General features: G+C 39.6%; 1 protein-coding gene across 2 annotated transcripts in view; it reads left to right on the top strand.

Annotated features, from left to right (window-relative positions):
* The window catches only part of Slc26a4 (solute carrier family 26 member 4), a 56,443-nt gene that overhangs the window by 20,474 nt on the left and 18,146 nt on the right, over nt 1-17,823 (top strand). For both annotated transcript variants that reach the window (XM_046422503.1, XM_046422502.1), the window contains 7 exons: nt 2,961-3,113; nt 3,213-3,295; nt 10,000-10,147; nt 11,155-11,268; nt 14,989-15,066; nt 15,208-15,303; nt 16,203-16,309. In XM_046422503.1, coding sequence (XP_046278459.1) covers nt 2,961-3,113; nt 3,213-3,295; nt 10,000-10,147; nt 11,155-11,268; nt 14,989-15,066; nt 15,208-15,303; nt 16,203-16,309 — 779 coding nt within the window. The remainder of the gene's footprint in view (nt 1-2,960; nt 3,114-3,212; nt 3,296-9,999; nt 10,148-11,154; nt 11,269-14,988; nt 15,067-15,207; nt 15,304-16,202; nt 16,310-17,823) is intronic.

Here is a 17,823-nt window from a genome sequence, read left to right as displayed (position 1 = left end):
CTTTTTAGTTATACATGGCAGTAGGATCTATTTCGATATATTTATACAAGCATGGAATTTATCATATTCTATTTAGGATCCCAGTCTTGTGAATGTACATAATGTTGAGATTCATTGTGGTATATTCATATATGTACATAGGAAGTTATGTCAGATTCATTCCACTGTTTTTCCTATGACTCAGTTTATATGGCTGACTTTTATTTCTTTTTTGTTTGTTTAAATATTTATTTATTTATTTATTTTAGTTGTACTTGGACACAATACTTTTATTTCACTTATTTATTTTTTTGTGGTGCTGAGGATCGAACCCAGGGTCTCTCATGTGCGAGGTGAGAGCTCTACCGCTGAGCCACAACCTCAGCCCTGAGTTTTATTTCTATATAGACTAAAGTTTCTACTGTAGAACATTTCATAAGAAATCCTGAATGATTACTCAGTGTGTAGGAAACCTAATATATGTATATGCTTTGCTGAAACAATTGTATAATATGAACTGATTTTGATTTTTGCAGCTCATATTACATTTTTGACCCAACAGAGTTGTTTTGTTTTCTTTTGTTTTTGGTGGTGGTACTAGGACTTGAACTCAGGGGCATTCTAGCACTGAGCTTCATCCCCAGCCCCGCCCCCCTTTTTTTTTCTTTTGAGACAGGGTCTTGTTAAGTTGTCTGGGCTGGCCTGGAACTTGTGATCTTTCTGCCTCTGCCTCACGAATAGCTGGGGTTACAGGCGTGTACCTCTGCACCCTGCAAGAAGTGCTTTTTATTCAAAGGTCTAAGTGTCTCTTAGATTAAATGGGACTATGCTGTAGTGATTTTTTGTTTTGTTTTGTTTTGGTGGTAGGGGATTGAACACAAGGCCTTGCACATGCTAAGCAAGGGGTCTACCCCTGAGCTACATTCCCAGCTCTTCTGTACTGATTTTTATAATGTGAAAATATTTGTTTGGTTAGGATAATTAGTCCAAATGTTTTGTTTTTTAAGTTGGAATTTTCCCATGCTGAGTTGGAAAGTCAACCTTTATTATATAGACAGTTAATCTATATAATCAAAATATTATACCTAGCTCATGAATTAATGAAGGTCTTCATTAGAAAATTGATTTCCTAAAGGTCAAACAGCAATGACAGTCTTCAAGCCTCTGTGTAAGGAATAGGGCGGTTGGCTCCTGTGTGTGATGGCCAAAGCTCTTGTTGCGTCAGCTCCTGAAAGTTCCCTTTCTCTTCCACCGTGGGGCTGCTGGCTAAATCTTGTTCTGTCAGCCTATCTGCCTCCAGCAATTCTCAGTGATTCTGGGAAGCAGACAGCCCAGTACCTGGTAGGAGTACAGGGTTTAAAATAAGAACAAAAATCCCCTTTGAGTGAAAGTCCAAAAGGCTTCCTACAAGCTCAATGTTTGAGCTCCCATCCAAGCTCTTGGTGGAATGTATTCTGTTTGCAAAATATTCCCTCATTCCCTCACTCTTGAATGTGTTCCAGAGTTGAGGTTGCTCGCAAAATGATTCTTAGATGACTTTGTGTTCTTTATATAACGGTTACCAGATTATCATTATAATTATTTTAAGAATTTTAATTACCTACAAAAATCAACAAGGTGTCTGTTGTGAACTGTAAGATGTTTCATTCCTTTATCTTTATATAAAGATTCATTCAAAGAAAAATAAGCTTCACTGAGACATCACAAATCTCAAAGATTTAAGGGATGTCTTCTTAAGTTGTGACTTATACACGACAAATATAACAAAGATGTTAGTGTTCTTTCCTGCAGACTCCTTTGCTAATTTCCTTTAAGAATACCCTCAATTCCAAAAACTTCTTATTTACAAAACAAAACTTACATTTCTTGACCTGGCTTCTCTGCTCACTTGGAAAGAATTATCTTTAGTGGTTATCTTAGTTCAAGTTTAAACTCTGTACCAAATTAATTTCAAAATATATATACACGGCCTACAGATCAAATTAATATCCTTTGCCATGAAGAATGAATCAGTCAGATGTGGTTGTGAACACCTGTAATCCCAGTGACTTGGGAGGTTGAGCAGGAGGATTGAAAATTCAAGGCCAGACTTGGCAATTTAGTGAAAGCCTGTCTAAAAAATAAAAAGGGCTGAGGATGTAGCTCACTGGTACATCACCCCTGGGGGTCTGATATCCAGGTAGAAAAAAAGAAAAGAAAGAAAGAATAAATCAGTGTACTTGTATCTACATATGGATGTATTTTAGGATTATTTATTTATTTTTATTACCTGTATTATTTGGGTTTAGGGAAAAGCATTATTTAAGCTGCTGGCTAATTGAGACCCTACCCCCCACCCCAAAAGAAAACAAGTGGGACTTTTTTGTTTGTTAACTTTTAGTCTCAATAATTCCTTATCCAGCTGGTGAAAAATAGGCCATTTAATAGCACCTGTAAAAACCAGTTTAAGATATAAACTTTTGAAGCTTTTCAGCAAGGACAAGAATGTAATGGCATTTTTAAAAAGCTCTTCACTATTTTTAAAAAAGCATTTATTTTTTAGTTATAGGTGGACACAATATCTTTATTTTATTTTTAAGTGGGGCTGAGGATCGAACCCAGTGCTTCTCGAATGCAAGGCAAGCACTCTTCCACAATCCCAGCCCCCAAAAAGCTCTTCACTTTTTATTATAAAAAATAAAAATGTAGAAACCACCCATAGTTTTACTTCTTCAAATAGACTGTCATTAGTGTATACTCATACATGTACATATATGTTTGGGTATATTTACATATACACATGTATATATCTACACTTAGCAGAGACAGCATGTACTTAATGGTCCCTGTATTAACCAACACATTGTTAAGATTTAACATAAAATGTTCACATATTGTTTGATGATCTGATTTTTCATGTGGGAAAATCCAGGAGAGAATTGATTTTATGTATGTGTATGTCTCTGCAGCAGGAAGTATATAAGATTATTTTCTCTTTACAGACTCTGGTAGAAATTTTTCAAAATATTGGTGAGACAAATCTTGCTGATTTCATTGCTGGATTACTCACCATTGTCATCTGTATGGCAGTTAAGGAATTAAATGATCGATTTAAACACAAAATCCCAGTTCCTATTCCTATAGAAGTAATTGTGGTAAGTAGAACATATAGTTAGAAAATTCAGCATTAATTATGTTGACCAGTGAGGGATTGCGGATTTTTTTGTTTCATATCTTCTTTTATTTTATTTCAGACCATAATTGCCACTGCCATTTCATATGGAGCCAACTTAGAAAAAAATTACAATGCTGGTATTGTTAAATCCATCCCAAGGGGGTGAGTATGACGTTTCTCTTAGATAATGCTAACATATAAAGCCAGTACTTTCTATTTAAATGAAACCTTTTATTACAAGCTTCACTTCACTGGTGCTTTTTCAGTAGTCCTATTTGTGTATGATCTTAAAGAAACACCTATTTGTGCAAAGCATCAGACAAACAGCACATGCATGGATAAAGTTCAAGCCATTTGTTTAAAAGTCGTCCCTATATATGTTCTTTTCCCTTCATTTTCTTAAAATGTGGCAGGATGTGTACATTTAACACCAGAATCCTGATTTAAACTCATATGTATAATTACAACACAATAGAATTACACAGTTATGATCAGTAGTATTTATTGCACTGTGAACAATCTGCTTGAGAAGTCAGGGACATCTGGCTTAAATTCTCTACCATTTAATCTATCTTAGATAATAATTATATCTTTTGTATCTATACATAAGTTGCATTATCTTTAAGGGGAGTTTTTTTTTTTAATTTTTTATTGTTGGTTATTCAAAACATTACATAGTTCTTGATATATCATATTTCACCCTTTGATTCAAGTGGGTTATGAGCTCCCATTTTTACCCCATATACAGATTGCAGAATCACATCAGTTACACATCCATTGATTTACATATTGCCATACTAGTGTCTGTTGTGTTCTGCTGCCTTTCTTTAAGGGGAGTTTTAAAAGAACTTTTTTTTGTGTGTGAGAGAGAGAGAACTTTTATTTTTTTTATTGGTTGTTCAAAACATTACAAAGCTCTTGATATATCATATTTCATACATTTGATTCAAGTGGGTTATGAACTCCCATTTTTACCCCGTATACAGATTGCAGAATCACATCGGTTACACATCCACGTTTTTACATATTGCCATACTAGTGACTATTGTATTCTGCTATCCCCCCTCCCCTCTACTATCCCCCCTCCCCTCCCCTCTCTCTACCCCATCTACTGTAATTCATTTCTCTCCCTTGATTTTTTTTTCCCCTTTCCCCTCACATCCTCTTATATGTAATTTTGTATAACAATGAGGGTCTCCTTCCATTTCCATGCAATTTCCCTTCTAGAGAGAAGAACTTTTAATGTTTATTTTTTAGTTTTCAGCGGACACAACATCTTTGTTTGTGTGTGGTGCTGAGGATCGAACCCGGGCCGCACGCATGCCAGGCGAGAGCGCTACCGCTTGAGCCACTTCCCCTGCCCTTTAAGGGGAGTTTTAAATAAGTTTGGTAGTGTCCATCTCTGTCACTGTGTAGTTGTATGGCTTTCGGGAAGTTGCCTATATGTGAAGGGTAATTACAACAACTGAAGCCTCAATTCAAGCTTGTGAAATGCCAGTGAGAGCTCTCATAAAATGCAGAGTGGAAAAAGCGTTTTACACTATAAATTTGTTATATGGTGTTAAAAAAGAATCCCAGATGTTTATCACATATGTAACATTAACTTATAGCATTTATGACTAGACTTGCTGCTGATTGGTAAGTACTGGTTTCCCTTGGCTTAATCTTAGTTGAGGCACCTTGTGCTGGTCTTTGTTTTTCCATGATCCTGATAGAAACTACTCAAGCGAGCTAATTCCTACTGCTTGTTCCACAGGAAACTGCTACCTTCCCATTTGATTAATCTCACAATTTCTTCCAAATCACCTCAAAAAATATTTGAAAAATGGCTGGGCCTGGTGGCACAGGGCTGTAATCCCAGAGACTCAGTAGGCTGGGGCAGGAGGACGCCAAGTTCAAGGTCAGCCTTGGCAATTTGGCCAAGACCCCATTTCAAAATAAAAATAAATAAATAAATAAGGGAGAGTTGGCTAGGCGTGCGTCCCACACCTGTAATCCCAGTGGCTTGGGAGTGTGAAGCAGGAGGATCGTGAGTTTAAAGCCAGCCTCAGCAGTGGCACACCACATAAAAATAAATAAAGTATATGTATTGTATCTATCTACAACTTCTAATTTTTAGTTATAAAAATTATACAAAACTATATTTCATAGATCCCTTTGGTGGCAAGGTGCTAAGCAACTCAGTGAGATCTTGTCTCTAAATAAAACACAAAATAGGGCTGGGGATATGGCTCAGTGGTCAAGTGCCCCTGAGTTCAATCCCTGGTACAAAAAAAAAAATGACTGGAGTATAGCTCAGTGGTAGAGAGCCCCTGGGTCCAATCCCCATTACTGCAAAACAAACAACTAGCTACATGGGACTTGAGTTACATATTACCCATAATAGCATTTCTCAAACTTACACATGTAAGAATCATGTGAGACCTGTCTTTACAAAGATTCCTGGCTCCCACCCCAAAACTATTGAATCAAGCTTTCCAGAATAGGGGCCTGGAAATTATTATTTTTCAAAACTGCCTCAAATGAGTCTTCTGATCAGATAAATATGGGAAACTCTATATTAGAAGATCTGAATTTTAGTAGTGAATTCTAAAGCTGAGAGGAATTTAATGATAAAAAATTGCAATGTGGCTACTTGAGTTATGGAGTTTTTACCCTAATATTCAATTTTTGGGGTAGTTATAAAAATTATACAAAACTATATTTCATAGATCCCTTTTGTCAGGCCCCCTAATATGTAACAAACTATAGGTGGATATGGGGGGCAGCATATCCCCTGCCCCCCAAATCCATATTCTATTAGTTGATTGCTGCCCTTAGTTGTCCTTCCCGGCCTTCTACTAAACTTTCCTGACTGGCTTCTCCTGAGAATGGATCGGGAGCCTCTTGCCTTGGGTTTAATCAAGCTGAATCCTCTGACAGACCACCTGGTCAACCTGGTCAGCTAACAGCCTGCTGGCTGTGAGGACTATAAGCTCTTCCAACAGGACAATAAACCCATTTGTGTTGCTCAGCTCTGTCTCCCTAGCACAGTACCTATCTCACAGAAGACTCTCAGAAAATATTTGTTGAAGGGTTAAAATACCAAGGCCTGTGTCATTATACACAAGCCACAAGAAAGGCCTTTGTTATCTGATGTCACTTGGTAGCATAAAAACAATTCTAATATTAATAAACCTGAGAAAGAAAGGGTAGCACTGAGACATTGGAAAAGAGCAAGTGAAAGAGATGTTGAAGTGGCTGAGGCGAGTCCTGGGAAAGGCCGAAGAACAGAGAGGGAGAAAGGGGGGTGTGCCACCTTCTCATCTCCTCCCTGCCTCATGCCTCCAATCAGGCTGCTGTTGGCAGCTTGCTTTTATCCTATTCAGGGTCAGAGCCATATGTTAGGATTGCTTGGTTCCCAATAAAAATGTCACATTAGACTGACAAAAGCTGTAACTCCTTGTCCTTTTCTCTACTCCCTTCCTGGTAAAAATATGCTTGTCTGAGCTGGGGCTGGGGCTCAGTGGTAGAGCGCGTGCCTAGCACATGTAAGGTACTGAGTTCAATCCTCAGCACCACATAAAAATAAATAAAATATATGTATTGTATCTATCTACAACTAAAAAAAAAAAAATAAGCCTGTCTGTCGGGAGCCAGTCCGGAAATACACGCCCTTAAGTCCTGAGCAAGAGATACTGAACAATTATTGCGCCCTGCAATAACTTGGGCTTTACCTTCGCTCAGATAATGAGGTATGGCTCCAGGAGTAGGCGTCACCAGGTGGGGTTGAGTTACACTCACCTGTTCCTTTGTAATCCTACCCTTTTACTCTTTCTGGGATAGAATGTTCCATGGAAACTCCCCTTGTGTGTCCCCTATTTAAGAATAAAGAATGCCAGTGGCTCTCTTTCCACGAACCTCTAAGGTCCCAGAACTATCCCCGGATTTTGAAAAGGTACTTCTGTGTGTTTGTGTGCTTTCTTTGCCATTTTCTTAAGTTATTGGAATAGTCAGATTTTTTGAACCCAGCATTAGGTCTCCAGCTAGGATAGATAGTGATACCTGTCTATGTCCAGTCAGCGTTTGAGGTTTCACTCAAACTGGGAGCTCCCGTTCCAAGAGAGCAATCACAGCCTGCCTTTCTCCTCATACAACTGAGCCCAATCCTATAGCTATTAATGTGTCCAGTCTCTTACTTATCACAACCTGGGCTTTCATTTACCCCTCTGTCATCATGGTTGTGTGTGGTGGGCTGTGTTTTTGTGTTACTGGGGACTGAATTCAGGAATGTGCCACCACTGAGCTACATCTCCATCCCTTTTTATTTTATTTTGAGACAGGGTTTCAGTAAGTTCCCCAGGCTGGCCTTGAACTTGCAATGCTTCTGCCTCCTGAGTCACTGGGATTACAGGCACATGTCACTGTTGTATTTTAAGCTGTAACACAATTTTCTGCTCTGTCCTCTAATTTTTTAAAAATATTTTTAGTTATAAATGGACATGATAACTTTATTTTATTTATTTTTATATAGTGCTAAGGATCGAACCCAGTGCCTCTCACTTGGTAGGCAAGCGCTCTGCCACTGAGCTACAATTCCAGCTCCTATTCTCTAAATTTTAATCCCTATGTAAACTCATTCCTGCCTCATCTCTCAGCAGTGACTGGTCCTCTCCTCACCAGGGCTCCTCCCTGTCATGCTGTTTGTGGTTGTACTTGGAAGTGTGGCCCAGGGAAGGACACAGAGTGGGGAGAGTGGCCAAAAAATTCTGGAAGTTCTTCTCCTGGCTGATTTCTGAGGGCCATTTTCCTCCTTTAGCTGGAGCACTGGCACTTTTGTCAAATGTTGAGGTCCAACTGGAAGTAGCACCATGTTTACATGCCTGACTTTCTTCATGGATTCTGTGGCACCTCAGGGCTCACGCCTTCCCATCCTCATCTTCAGATCAGTGGGTTTTCATATGCTGTCTCCCCTTCAGGCTCTTGGTAGTGTTATCTCATGATCAGGTCAGACAGGGTTGGCTGGGACCAAACAAGCCCCCTGAGTGAGCATACAATTTGTAAAGAGTTATATCCACTGAAGGAGGACAAGTACTAGAGGAAAGGCTTACGCAGAGGTCATCAGAAGCCAGGGCTTCAGTTGACTTGGGGCAAATAATTGATACCACTAAGGTCCAACAAGACAGAATGAAAGGTGGCAGGAATATGACAGACTTAGATTCTCCCCATTTAAAGTGCACCTAATATGTGTGTAGGTACTAATTCCTCACTATATAATACTGCAATTAATTCTATGAGAACAGTGCATTGTCCCCACTAGATGGCCAAAGAAACCGAGACTTGGCAGGTTTAAACAACATGCCCAAGTCATAAAGTTACTCACAGAGAGATTGAGGTCCTTTGATTTCAAGTTTGCCCCTTACCTTTGTGACCCTGAACAATCAAGGATCAGGTATTACTTGGAGAAGGAAGCAGTGGGTAGGCAATGGACATTAGGAGATTATGAAAACTAAATTCTTTGCAGGGCTGGAAAGTTATCCTGAGGCCCCATAGCTACCTGAAGTAGGGTTGACTGGGTCTCAGAAAAAAAGAAGCCTTTTTAAAAATATTTTTTTAGTTATAGATGGAAACAATGCTTTATTTTGTTTATTTATTTTATGTGGTGTTGGGGATCGAACCCAGGGCCTCACACATACTAGGCAAGTGTTCTACCACTGAACTACAATCCCAGCCCCAAGAAGCCTGGTTTTAAGAAGTGAGGTCTAAGATCATATCCAGACTATCTGATGATATAATGGTGAGTCACTCAGGGTTTCTAATGTCCTGTCTGCCTGCCTACAGATGGGGTGCATGCTAGAGCCTACACCTAGGTAGGATGGGATATGGGAAGAAAAGGCATCTAAAAACTAAGCCTCTCCCCTTGGGAAGAGAAAGCCTAATGAGAGCAGAGAACCAGAAAGATCTTGTTACCTAGAAAGTCACACTATCTAACTCTCATATCTAGACTTTTCTGGGTCTCAGTTCCCTTATCAACAAAATGAAAGAGGTAGATTAAGCAATATCTAGGATTCTTGTTAACTCTAAATTTATCTGTGGTTTTCTCTAAGAATCTAATTTTCCACTTTATCTTTATTCAGGCATAAATGAGGTAGGTGGAGAGATATTTTTATGGTTGGGGGGTCTGAAATTACACCATATGGATAGTTATCAAGCTATGGGTACTTGAAGGTCATCCCCCAAATTTACACATTTGGGGACAATCTCATGATTATAAAATTATAGGTTTACTTATGTAGTTTAATAGATCACTTCTAGTTTTGTCAAACAGTAGTCATTTAACCACACACTCATTGGGATATTTTAGTCACTAAATTGCCCAGACTGGCCTTGAACTTGCAATCCTCCTGCCTCAGCTGCAGAATCACTGGGATTCCAGACATGCACCACCACACCCAGCTTTTTCACTGCACTCTTTTAATATCATACCATTGGTCCCTTTAACCAAAATGACATCTCTTCACACGAGTAAATCTCATATTGTGGTTAGAATATCTTTTAAGTTCAAAGACCTTTAAGCTTAAATTGCGAAAGGAGAAATTCTAATATGTGAGCCGTATGGCCTTGAAGAATCAATCAGTCAAGGCAGATTTATTCATGTCAGAGGTTTAGGAGAGGCTTTCAAAGAAAGCAGCCAGTGAGATAGCACTGACTTCTGATTTAAAAGTGTGGATATGGATGCTGCCATTCATGCATTATATGTGCTCTTCATTCTCTTGGATCATGACCTTTCATTCTTTCATGTGCCTGAGTGGATGCAGCATTTGATGAGGTGGGAAAAAGGAGCTGTTGTCAAATCTTCACTGCATTTTTCACTTAAAAACTCCTAGGTTTCTGCCTCCTGCACTCCCCCCGGTGAACTTGTTTTCCAAGATGCTGACTGCATCATTTTCCATCGCTGTGGTGGCTTATGCTATTGCGGTATCTGTAGGAAAAGTCTATGCCATTAAGCACGACTATACCATCGATGGGAACCAGGTATGCGAGCCCTCATGCTGAGCTGCTTTTATAGAGCAGAAAACAAGAAAGAAACATAAACAAGAATGACTTTGGTCTCTGCTACAGAAAGACTTGGATTTTTCCAGCAGTCCTTAATGAGTTGGTTTTTCTCTCGGGCTTCCTAATTAGAAATTATTTTGAAATATGCATGCTGAATCATTTTGCTTTTTAAAAAAACATTTATTCTTTAGTTTTAAGTAGACACAATATATTTATATGGTTCTGAGGATCAAACTCAGTGCCTCAAGCATGCTAGGTGAGCACGCTACCACTGAGCCACAACCCCACTCCCAAATCACTTTGCTTTTTAAGAAATAGGTTGAAATAATCCTAATCTTAAAAGAGCTAATTCAATCAGGACACAACGAACCCTCAAAGTTATCATGTTAGATCAGAATGAGAACTCTTTCTGGTCATTTCTTTTTTAATGGCAGCACAATATGACAAAACAAGGTAAAAATACAATTAATAGCTATGACCACTTTATGTTGTGGTTAGTTCACAGTGCAATTAATAAATACAGGACAATTTTTGTAAGTATATGATACGTTGTCAGGTGACTGCAGGTTTTGTGGTTGGATGTTTCTGAAAGCAGAATAGCAATTACAGCTAAATGACTAGTAATCAAGCAGAATGATAGCTCTGCTAGTTATATTATGTTTTATAGCAAATATCCAAACACAGAAAAACTTATATTTATGAGAGTTACAGATGTGCTGCTCACCAGGCAGTGTAAAAGCATCTTAGCAAAGGATCACAAGTTACTATTTCTTGTCAACCTTTAGTACATTCAACAGCTGTGAAGTTTCTTTTAGATTCTATGGAGTCCAAACCCCAGATGTTTTATAAGATCCTCATATACCTTTAAAGGTAAAAATGAAATTGGACCACCAGGCAGGATTGATTTAGCAGTTTCCTTTGAACATGAGGTGAGGGTCTTACAAAGAGTCTATTTGTAGTATTACATCATCCATTCTCTCCCTTAGGAATTCATTGCCTTTGGGATCAGCAACATCTTCTCAGGATTCTTCTCTTGTTTTGTGGCCACCACTGCCTTGTCCCGGACAGCTGTCCAAGAGAGCACAGGGGGAAAGACACAGGTATGGAATGACAGCAGATAACATTAATCACATAGAACAAGCCAAGGAATGGCAGCTCAAAAAGGCTTGCGAAAGAACTAGGCAGGACAGTTGACCTTTGAGAAGAGAGGGACTTGTGTTTCCTCACTGGATCCAACTTGGGCCTGTTCATCTGTTTGAATCACCCCCTCATCAAAAACCTCTTGAAAAGCAACATTTATGATTTCCTGAGATGGCAGTTCTTATAAACCTTTGTGTCAATGCTCACGTAGCACTGCACTTGGAGTGATTTTCTAGGGGCATTGGCTACTGCCAAGGATGGGGATGAAGAATGCTGGTTGTTAGTAATTTCTAACCTGGGGAAAGTAAAGGCCCAGTAAAAGCACTTCATGGCTTTGTGTTATTTTGCTTTCAGGAAAGTGAAAACTTCTCTTCACATTTCCTTTACCAGGATCAGGAACCTCCTCCAGAGGCCTTTGGTCCCACAGAATAGGAGTTTGCTAGCCAAGAATATCTTGTATTGTCACATTTTGGCATTTATTCCCGAGTATGATTTTTGTTCTTGAAGTTCTGAATGTGTACTTAATCTTGCCTTTTTAAATGTGGCTGTCGGTTGTCTTCATGAGATGACCATAGAACCAGCATCCCACTTAATCTTTGGATAATCCCTCAGTCCCAGTGAGTCAGAAAGCTCAGGAATGGTTCTCAAAGCCAGGCACAGAATCAGATATGCCAAACCAGTGACCTTGGGCTAGGGACAGACTCAGGAATTGTGCCTCTTTTATGCCTGAAGGGTTTTATTCTCCTAACACAGGAAGAAGCATTATTTAAAAGTAAAAGTGCATTCAGACTCTAAAAGTAAAACAGATCCAAACTAAATAGTGTAAAACACACACAGCATCTTCTTACAGCATTTTATTAAGGCAGAGACACACACACACACAAATAACTATGAAAGAGAACAACTGAGAAAACAAAAGACTCCAACAGTGGCTTGCCTAGAGAGAGCTTTAATTGTCCCCATGGTACACAGGTTGTTCCTCTCCTATTTATAATGGATTGTGATAATTACAGAGTTTGAAGAATTGACCTCTTCCAATGTCTGGGCTCCTTTGAAACAAAAATTTATTGTTAATTCTCAGAATTTTTCTTAAGTTGTTTTTGCAAGCATTTCTAGCTCTGAGGGAGCAGGTAAAATAATATAGTCCAAACCAGGAGGCATAACCAGCCAGAGATCTGTTGTTGAGGGGAAGAGGTCAGAGCTAATTTCCAAAGCTGTGCCCATTTTATGCCGCAGCTGTCAGCAGCAGGAGTTCTTGCTGCTTGCATTGAAGACAGAGTATTGATAAGCTCTCCAGGGCACGTGGTCCTAAGAGGGTGCAGGCAAATCCTGAACTGCTGGTGTCCATTCTCCTGCTGTTACCTCCAAACACAGAAAAACTTTATATGAGAGTTGCAGATGTGCTGCTCACCAGACAGTGCAAAAGCTCAAATGAGTCATGGGCTGGCTGCCCCAGTAAGAATGCCCATGTAAAGTGACCTTCTTGGCAAAGGGCTTGGGGGATAATGGCATTCTGGTAAGCTAATATCCTCTGCCACACACTGGCGTGTATTATATTTAGGAATGATGGATGCCAGAATTTCAGCACTGAAGAAGGAAACAAGTGTAGAAATGGCTTGATATTTAATTACTGAAATGTATTCTAAGTTCTGGGGTTCAACATCTATGTGCCTGGACTGTGACCAAATAAACTGGCAGGTCTTCTCTTGTGTGGCTTCTAATATTTTTTTTCTTCTGTTGAAGCCTCAGTTTCAGCACCTATAAAATGGACTAAAGTTGTATCCATCTATAGGAACAGTGAGAGGATTAGATTCAGAAGTGTTTGTGAAGCACATACCAGTAAGTGCTGATTGCTGGGCTCAAGGTAGGAATGGCATCTTAGCATCTATGATACATGTATTGTTCCTGGCATGTAAGAAACACCTAGCATATATTAGCTGAAGGAATGAATAGAAGAAAAAGTGTTGGTGTTTTCAGCACATCTCTACAATGTAGAAGAGCTGAACATTGGCCATGTGTTCTTTCTCTCACTCTATCTTACTCTTATCAATTCATAAAAAAGTAATTCTGATTACAAACTACTCTGTAGCTCTGATTACTCTCTCACTTAACAGAATAATTAATTCCCTGGTAATTGAATCTGCTCATAGATATAAAATCTACAGAGTTTCCCACAAGCCAGCCTTTATACCATAAGTACAAGTAATTGACCCCTCACAGATCTTAACGATATTCAAAACTAGCCTAGACCCCCATATTTGGAGACTTATTCACTATATATACTGGTGAATAGAGGATGCTTTCTTGTCCTGAGTTGGGCAGCAGGCTGTGGTTCCTGTCTGCAAATCTCCATCTCTCTCACCGTTTCACAGAGGCCTTTATCTACAGTGAGATGCAAATGGCTCAGTGAATATTGCATGAGTCATTGGAAAGGTACTAACTTCTTTGTTTAGTTAGGAAAGAGGAAAGCTCACCAAAGTGCTGGGAACCTGGAGGCATGGTGCCCGGAAAGGCATACAGTAGGGAGCTCGATAAACAAAGTGAGCATTTTCGTACATCACAGGGATGCCCAGACTGACCCAGCCATAAGCCGAACATAAATGAACATAAGCTGAATATCATTTGCCAGTTGAAGCAAATACTTTCTAATTAAGTATGCTAATTTCCTTTTTCTATTTGCTGTGCCTGCCTCCTCCTTTAACTCAGATCTCTTGTACTAGGCAATGCTTGTACTCAACACCATCTTCCCTGTTGATTCCTCTCTGACAGCTTTGCTTCTGGTTTCCTGTCTTCTTTTCTCCTCTGTTTCAGAGCTTCTAGTCTCCACCTTGGCCCTGCCCCAGCTGTCTCAAGAGAGAATTCATTGGTCATCTGATCAAACCAGAGAATAGTCCCCCGCCCCCTCAGTCTCTCTCCTATCTGTGGACCTAAGGAGAGCTCTTTTTTTATTTTCCAGTGAAGGTAAAGTTTCTGGACTTCTTTACCCCTGCTATTGCTCCATCACTGCAGCTGCTTTGGGGCAAATTTGGAGCCTGCACCTGTGCAAATATCAGAGGAAGCAGGAGACAGGGTCCCACCTCTCAGCATGCCAGTGTGGCACTATGAATTGGCAATTGAATGGATAAACTTATTTTCTCTGAGACTTTCATGGGAACCGTGTGCTACAAGTACAACATGTTATCAGAGTGGCTATTGTGGTCACTGCTTCAACAGTGTAAAACAATCAGATACATGCTGTGAGATTTATTTCCCAAGAACATGATAATAATCTCTGTTGTTAGGGAGAGAGTTGGTATGTTTCATGGCTTGGCAACTACTAGAAGGTTGGCTCCAGAATTGACACTAAAACTGTAGGTATAATCTATCCGATAAAATCCACATTAATTAAAGTAGCTTTACTTCAGCAGGCCCACTTTCCACATTTTCTTTAATTTCTCTGCAATAGCATACACACACACATACACTTCCACACATATATATGTTTTTCCTTTTTTTTCAGTTTTGTATTGATTTAGCAAATGATGCTCATTTCTCCCAATATTGAGCAGAAGCTGGGGGAGGAGAGGAATCAGAGAAGCACCAAATGAGCCTGTGTGCAGGATCGTTCATGATCATGTGGTGAGCTGAAAGACACTAGGGAGGAGGATGAACCCTCTTCATGCAAGGTGTATGTCTTTCAGATTGCTGGCATCATCTCTGCTGGGATTGTGATGATCGCCATTGTTGCCCTGGGGAAGCTTCTGGAACCCTTGCAGAAGGTAAAACCCTGCTTCTCTGCATACTGATTGCATAATTTCCTGTCACCACTCTGCTACCAGAGAAATAACAGGGGATTTAAAAATCATCACATGGAAAGCTATTCCCCTGAATAACACAGCCTTCCCTGTCTCTCTTGGCAGTCAGTCCTGGCAGCAGTTGTAATTGCCAACCTGAAAGGGATGTTTATGCAGGTGTGTGATGTTCCTCGTTTGTGGAGGCAGAATAAGACTGATGCTGTAAGTCACCCACCACCCATTCTCTGAAATAAGATTTGGTTTTCATATGCTTCCTGTCATATCACTAAGTCTCCCCGTTTCCTAAATCTTACCTGCACTTTGGAAACCTCAGAGCAGAAATTAGAATTGTGTGTATAAACAAAAGCCTTGTTGTATTCTATGTGAACTGCATTAGTGAAGCTCCTCTATCTTTGAGAAGACTGATTTCTAACAAGAATCCCATATAAGGCCCTGGGCCTTCTCAAGCCAAAACAAAGCAAAACACAACACACCACATTTTCTTTAAAACCTAGTTTAAAGGACAAATTTTAAAAAAAACACAAAAACAAAATACAAAACCCCATGCTGACTTTGTGACTAAAATGTCCTTCACAACTATTCTGAGGAATTACAAAAGCCAGAAATGAGTCCTCTACAGTTTACTCTAATTTAGACACACACATGCACAGAGAAAACTTCCTATATATTGATGTGTAAAAAAGAGACCAGAATAGAAATGCTGGGGAAAAGTGTGTGTGTGTGTGTGTGTGTGTGTGTGTACGCATGCGCGCATATCCACAAAAATGAAGAGACTACATGTAGGGAGGGTGATTGGGAATGGGTGGAGAGAGGAAAGAAATTGTGAGCAAGAGTTTTCACTGTAAAGCTCTTAAAATTAATTCTCTTTTGAGCCCTATTCAAATATTTAAAAACAAATAAAATGGGACAATTGGTCTTTATTGGGAAGGCCAACTCCAGTTTCACTTAAATATGAATGAATGGATGGATAAAATGAATGATGTCAGAATATTTTTTAAAAGGTATAATTGTGAATGATTGATTTTATTGTTATAGATAGCCTAACGTTTGACAGTACCCTATGAATCAATGTAATTCTTTTCATTTCCATTCCCCTGTAGGTTATCTGGGTATTTACATGCATCATGTCCATCATTCTGGGGTTGGACCTGGGCTTACTAGCTGGCCTTCTATTTGGACTATTGACCGTGGTCCTGCGAGTTCAGTTGTGAGTATTTAAAATCCAGATTTTCTATGAAAGGGACAACACATCCTCTACTTTCCTATGTTTACATGAAACTTCTTCCTTTGATAATAGTTATTATATATTGAGAGATTCTATGAATTAAGCCACCTAGTGCTTTACAAACTTTATCATACTTAATTTTCAAAAATATCCTATGAATAAGATGGCTTATTCTCATTTTACAGGTTAGAAAAATTTAGGCTCAGAAAGCCAAAGGACCGTTCCTAAGGTCACACAGTTACCAATTGGCAGAGCTAAGATTTGAACCCAGATTACCTCACCCCAAAGTCCAGGCATGTAGTCACAAGCTCCACGGCTGTGCTCTCCTTTTAGCTATGGTCAGACTAAAAGAAACATGGTTCAGCCAAAGTTGCTTTGTCATTTTTTTTTCTTTAAATAAGATGCAAGGTGGGCACTGGGTCCAAGGTCAGGCAAAGCAACTGCTAAATTTATAGCTCATTTTCCTCTTTTGAAGCTAGTAACCCAAAAGTTACGCAACTCAGTACAGGGGAACTTTAGAACAGCTAATTATAGCCAAAATTCATTCAAATCTGTCAAATAAGGCACAAACCCCAAAGTCACACAATTCTGAGAAGTAAACATAATTAGTTCATATGCAGAGTAAAAGCAGCAAAGACAAGTTAAATAAAGGAAAACAATCTGTGGGGGCAGGTCAGGGAGCCTGAAGGTGTCCTTGGTTTTGTTTTGACTCTGGAGAGGATTTGGTAAGTGTCCTCCTGGGCCTTGAGGGAAACAGAGCTTCTCTCTCTCCTCAATTCTTCCATTGTCTTTCCAGATTTCTGGCCTCTTCTCTGCCTGTGTTTGGGCCGTGAAGGAAGAAGAAACCTGGAAAAACATCAACATAGATGTTTTCAGCTTAGCAAAGGCTTACATCTCCTATTCCTTCAACAGTTCTTCTTATCCTTCCTCCTTTCCCTAGCACATCACATCTACTCAAAAGGCCTGTGACTTTCTGCCTCAGCCTCCTGGGAGCCCAGGGACCTGAAAGGGCACATAATGTTCCAGAGTGCCTCATTTGCTGCTAGGAAATATCTCAGAAATTGCCATTGAAAGATGCTGCCTTTCAGTCAAGCAAAGTAGATATACCTGTAATCCCAGGGACTTGGGAGGCTGAGCCAGAAGAATTGCAGGTTTGAGACCAGCCTCAGCTACTTAGCAAGACCCTTGTCTCAAAATAAAAAATAAAAACGAACTAAAGTGTAGCTTAGTAGTAAAGTACCCATGGGTTCCATCCCCAGTGCTGCAAAAAAAAAAAGAAAAAAGAAAGAAAGAAAAGAGGGTGTGGGAATGCTATGTCTCTTCCTATATCTGCCTCAGAGTCTTTTTCTTTTCTTAAGTGAGTGTGGTTGAGACAGAAGGGTTTTGGAGAGGAAGACTACATTATGAGTATTATGTTAAAGATCAGCACAACACAGCAGGCCAAGGAAAAATTGGTGGTACATTTTAGCCCCTGGTTTGGTAACTAGACTTTTAGC

Source organism: Marmota monax, unplaced genomic scaffold, assembly GCF_021218885.2.
Source record: "Marmota monax isolate L192 unplaced genomic scaffold, Marmota_monax_Labrador192_F-V1.1 WCK01_AAM20220418_F8-fsc00027, whole genome shotgun sequence".
NCBI classification, from domain to species: Eukaryota; Metazoa; Chordata; class Mammalia; order Rodentia; family Sciuridae; genus Marmota; species Marmota monax.
The sequence above is the reverse complement of the archived record's forward strand: the minus strand, read 5'-3'. Positions and strand labels throughout refer to the sequence as shown.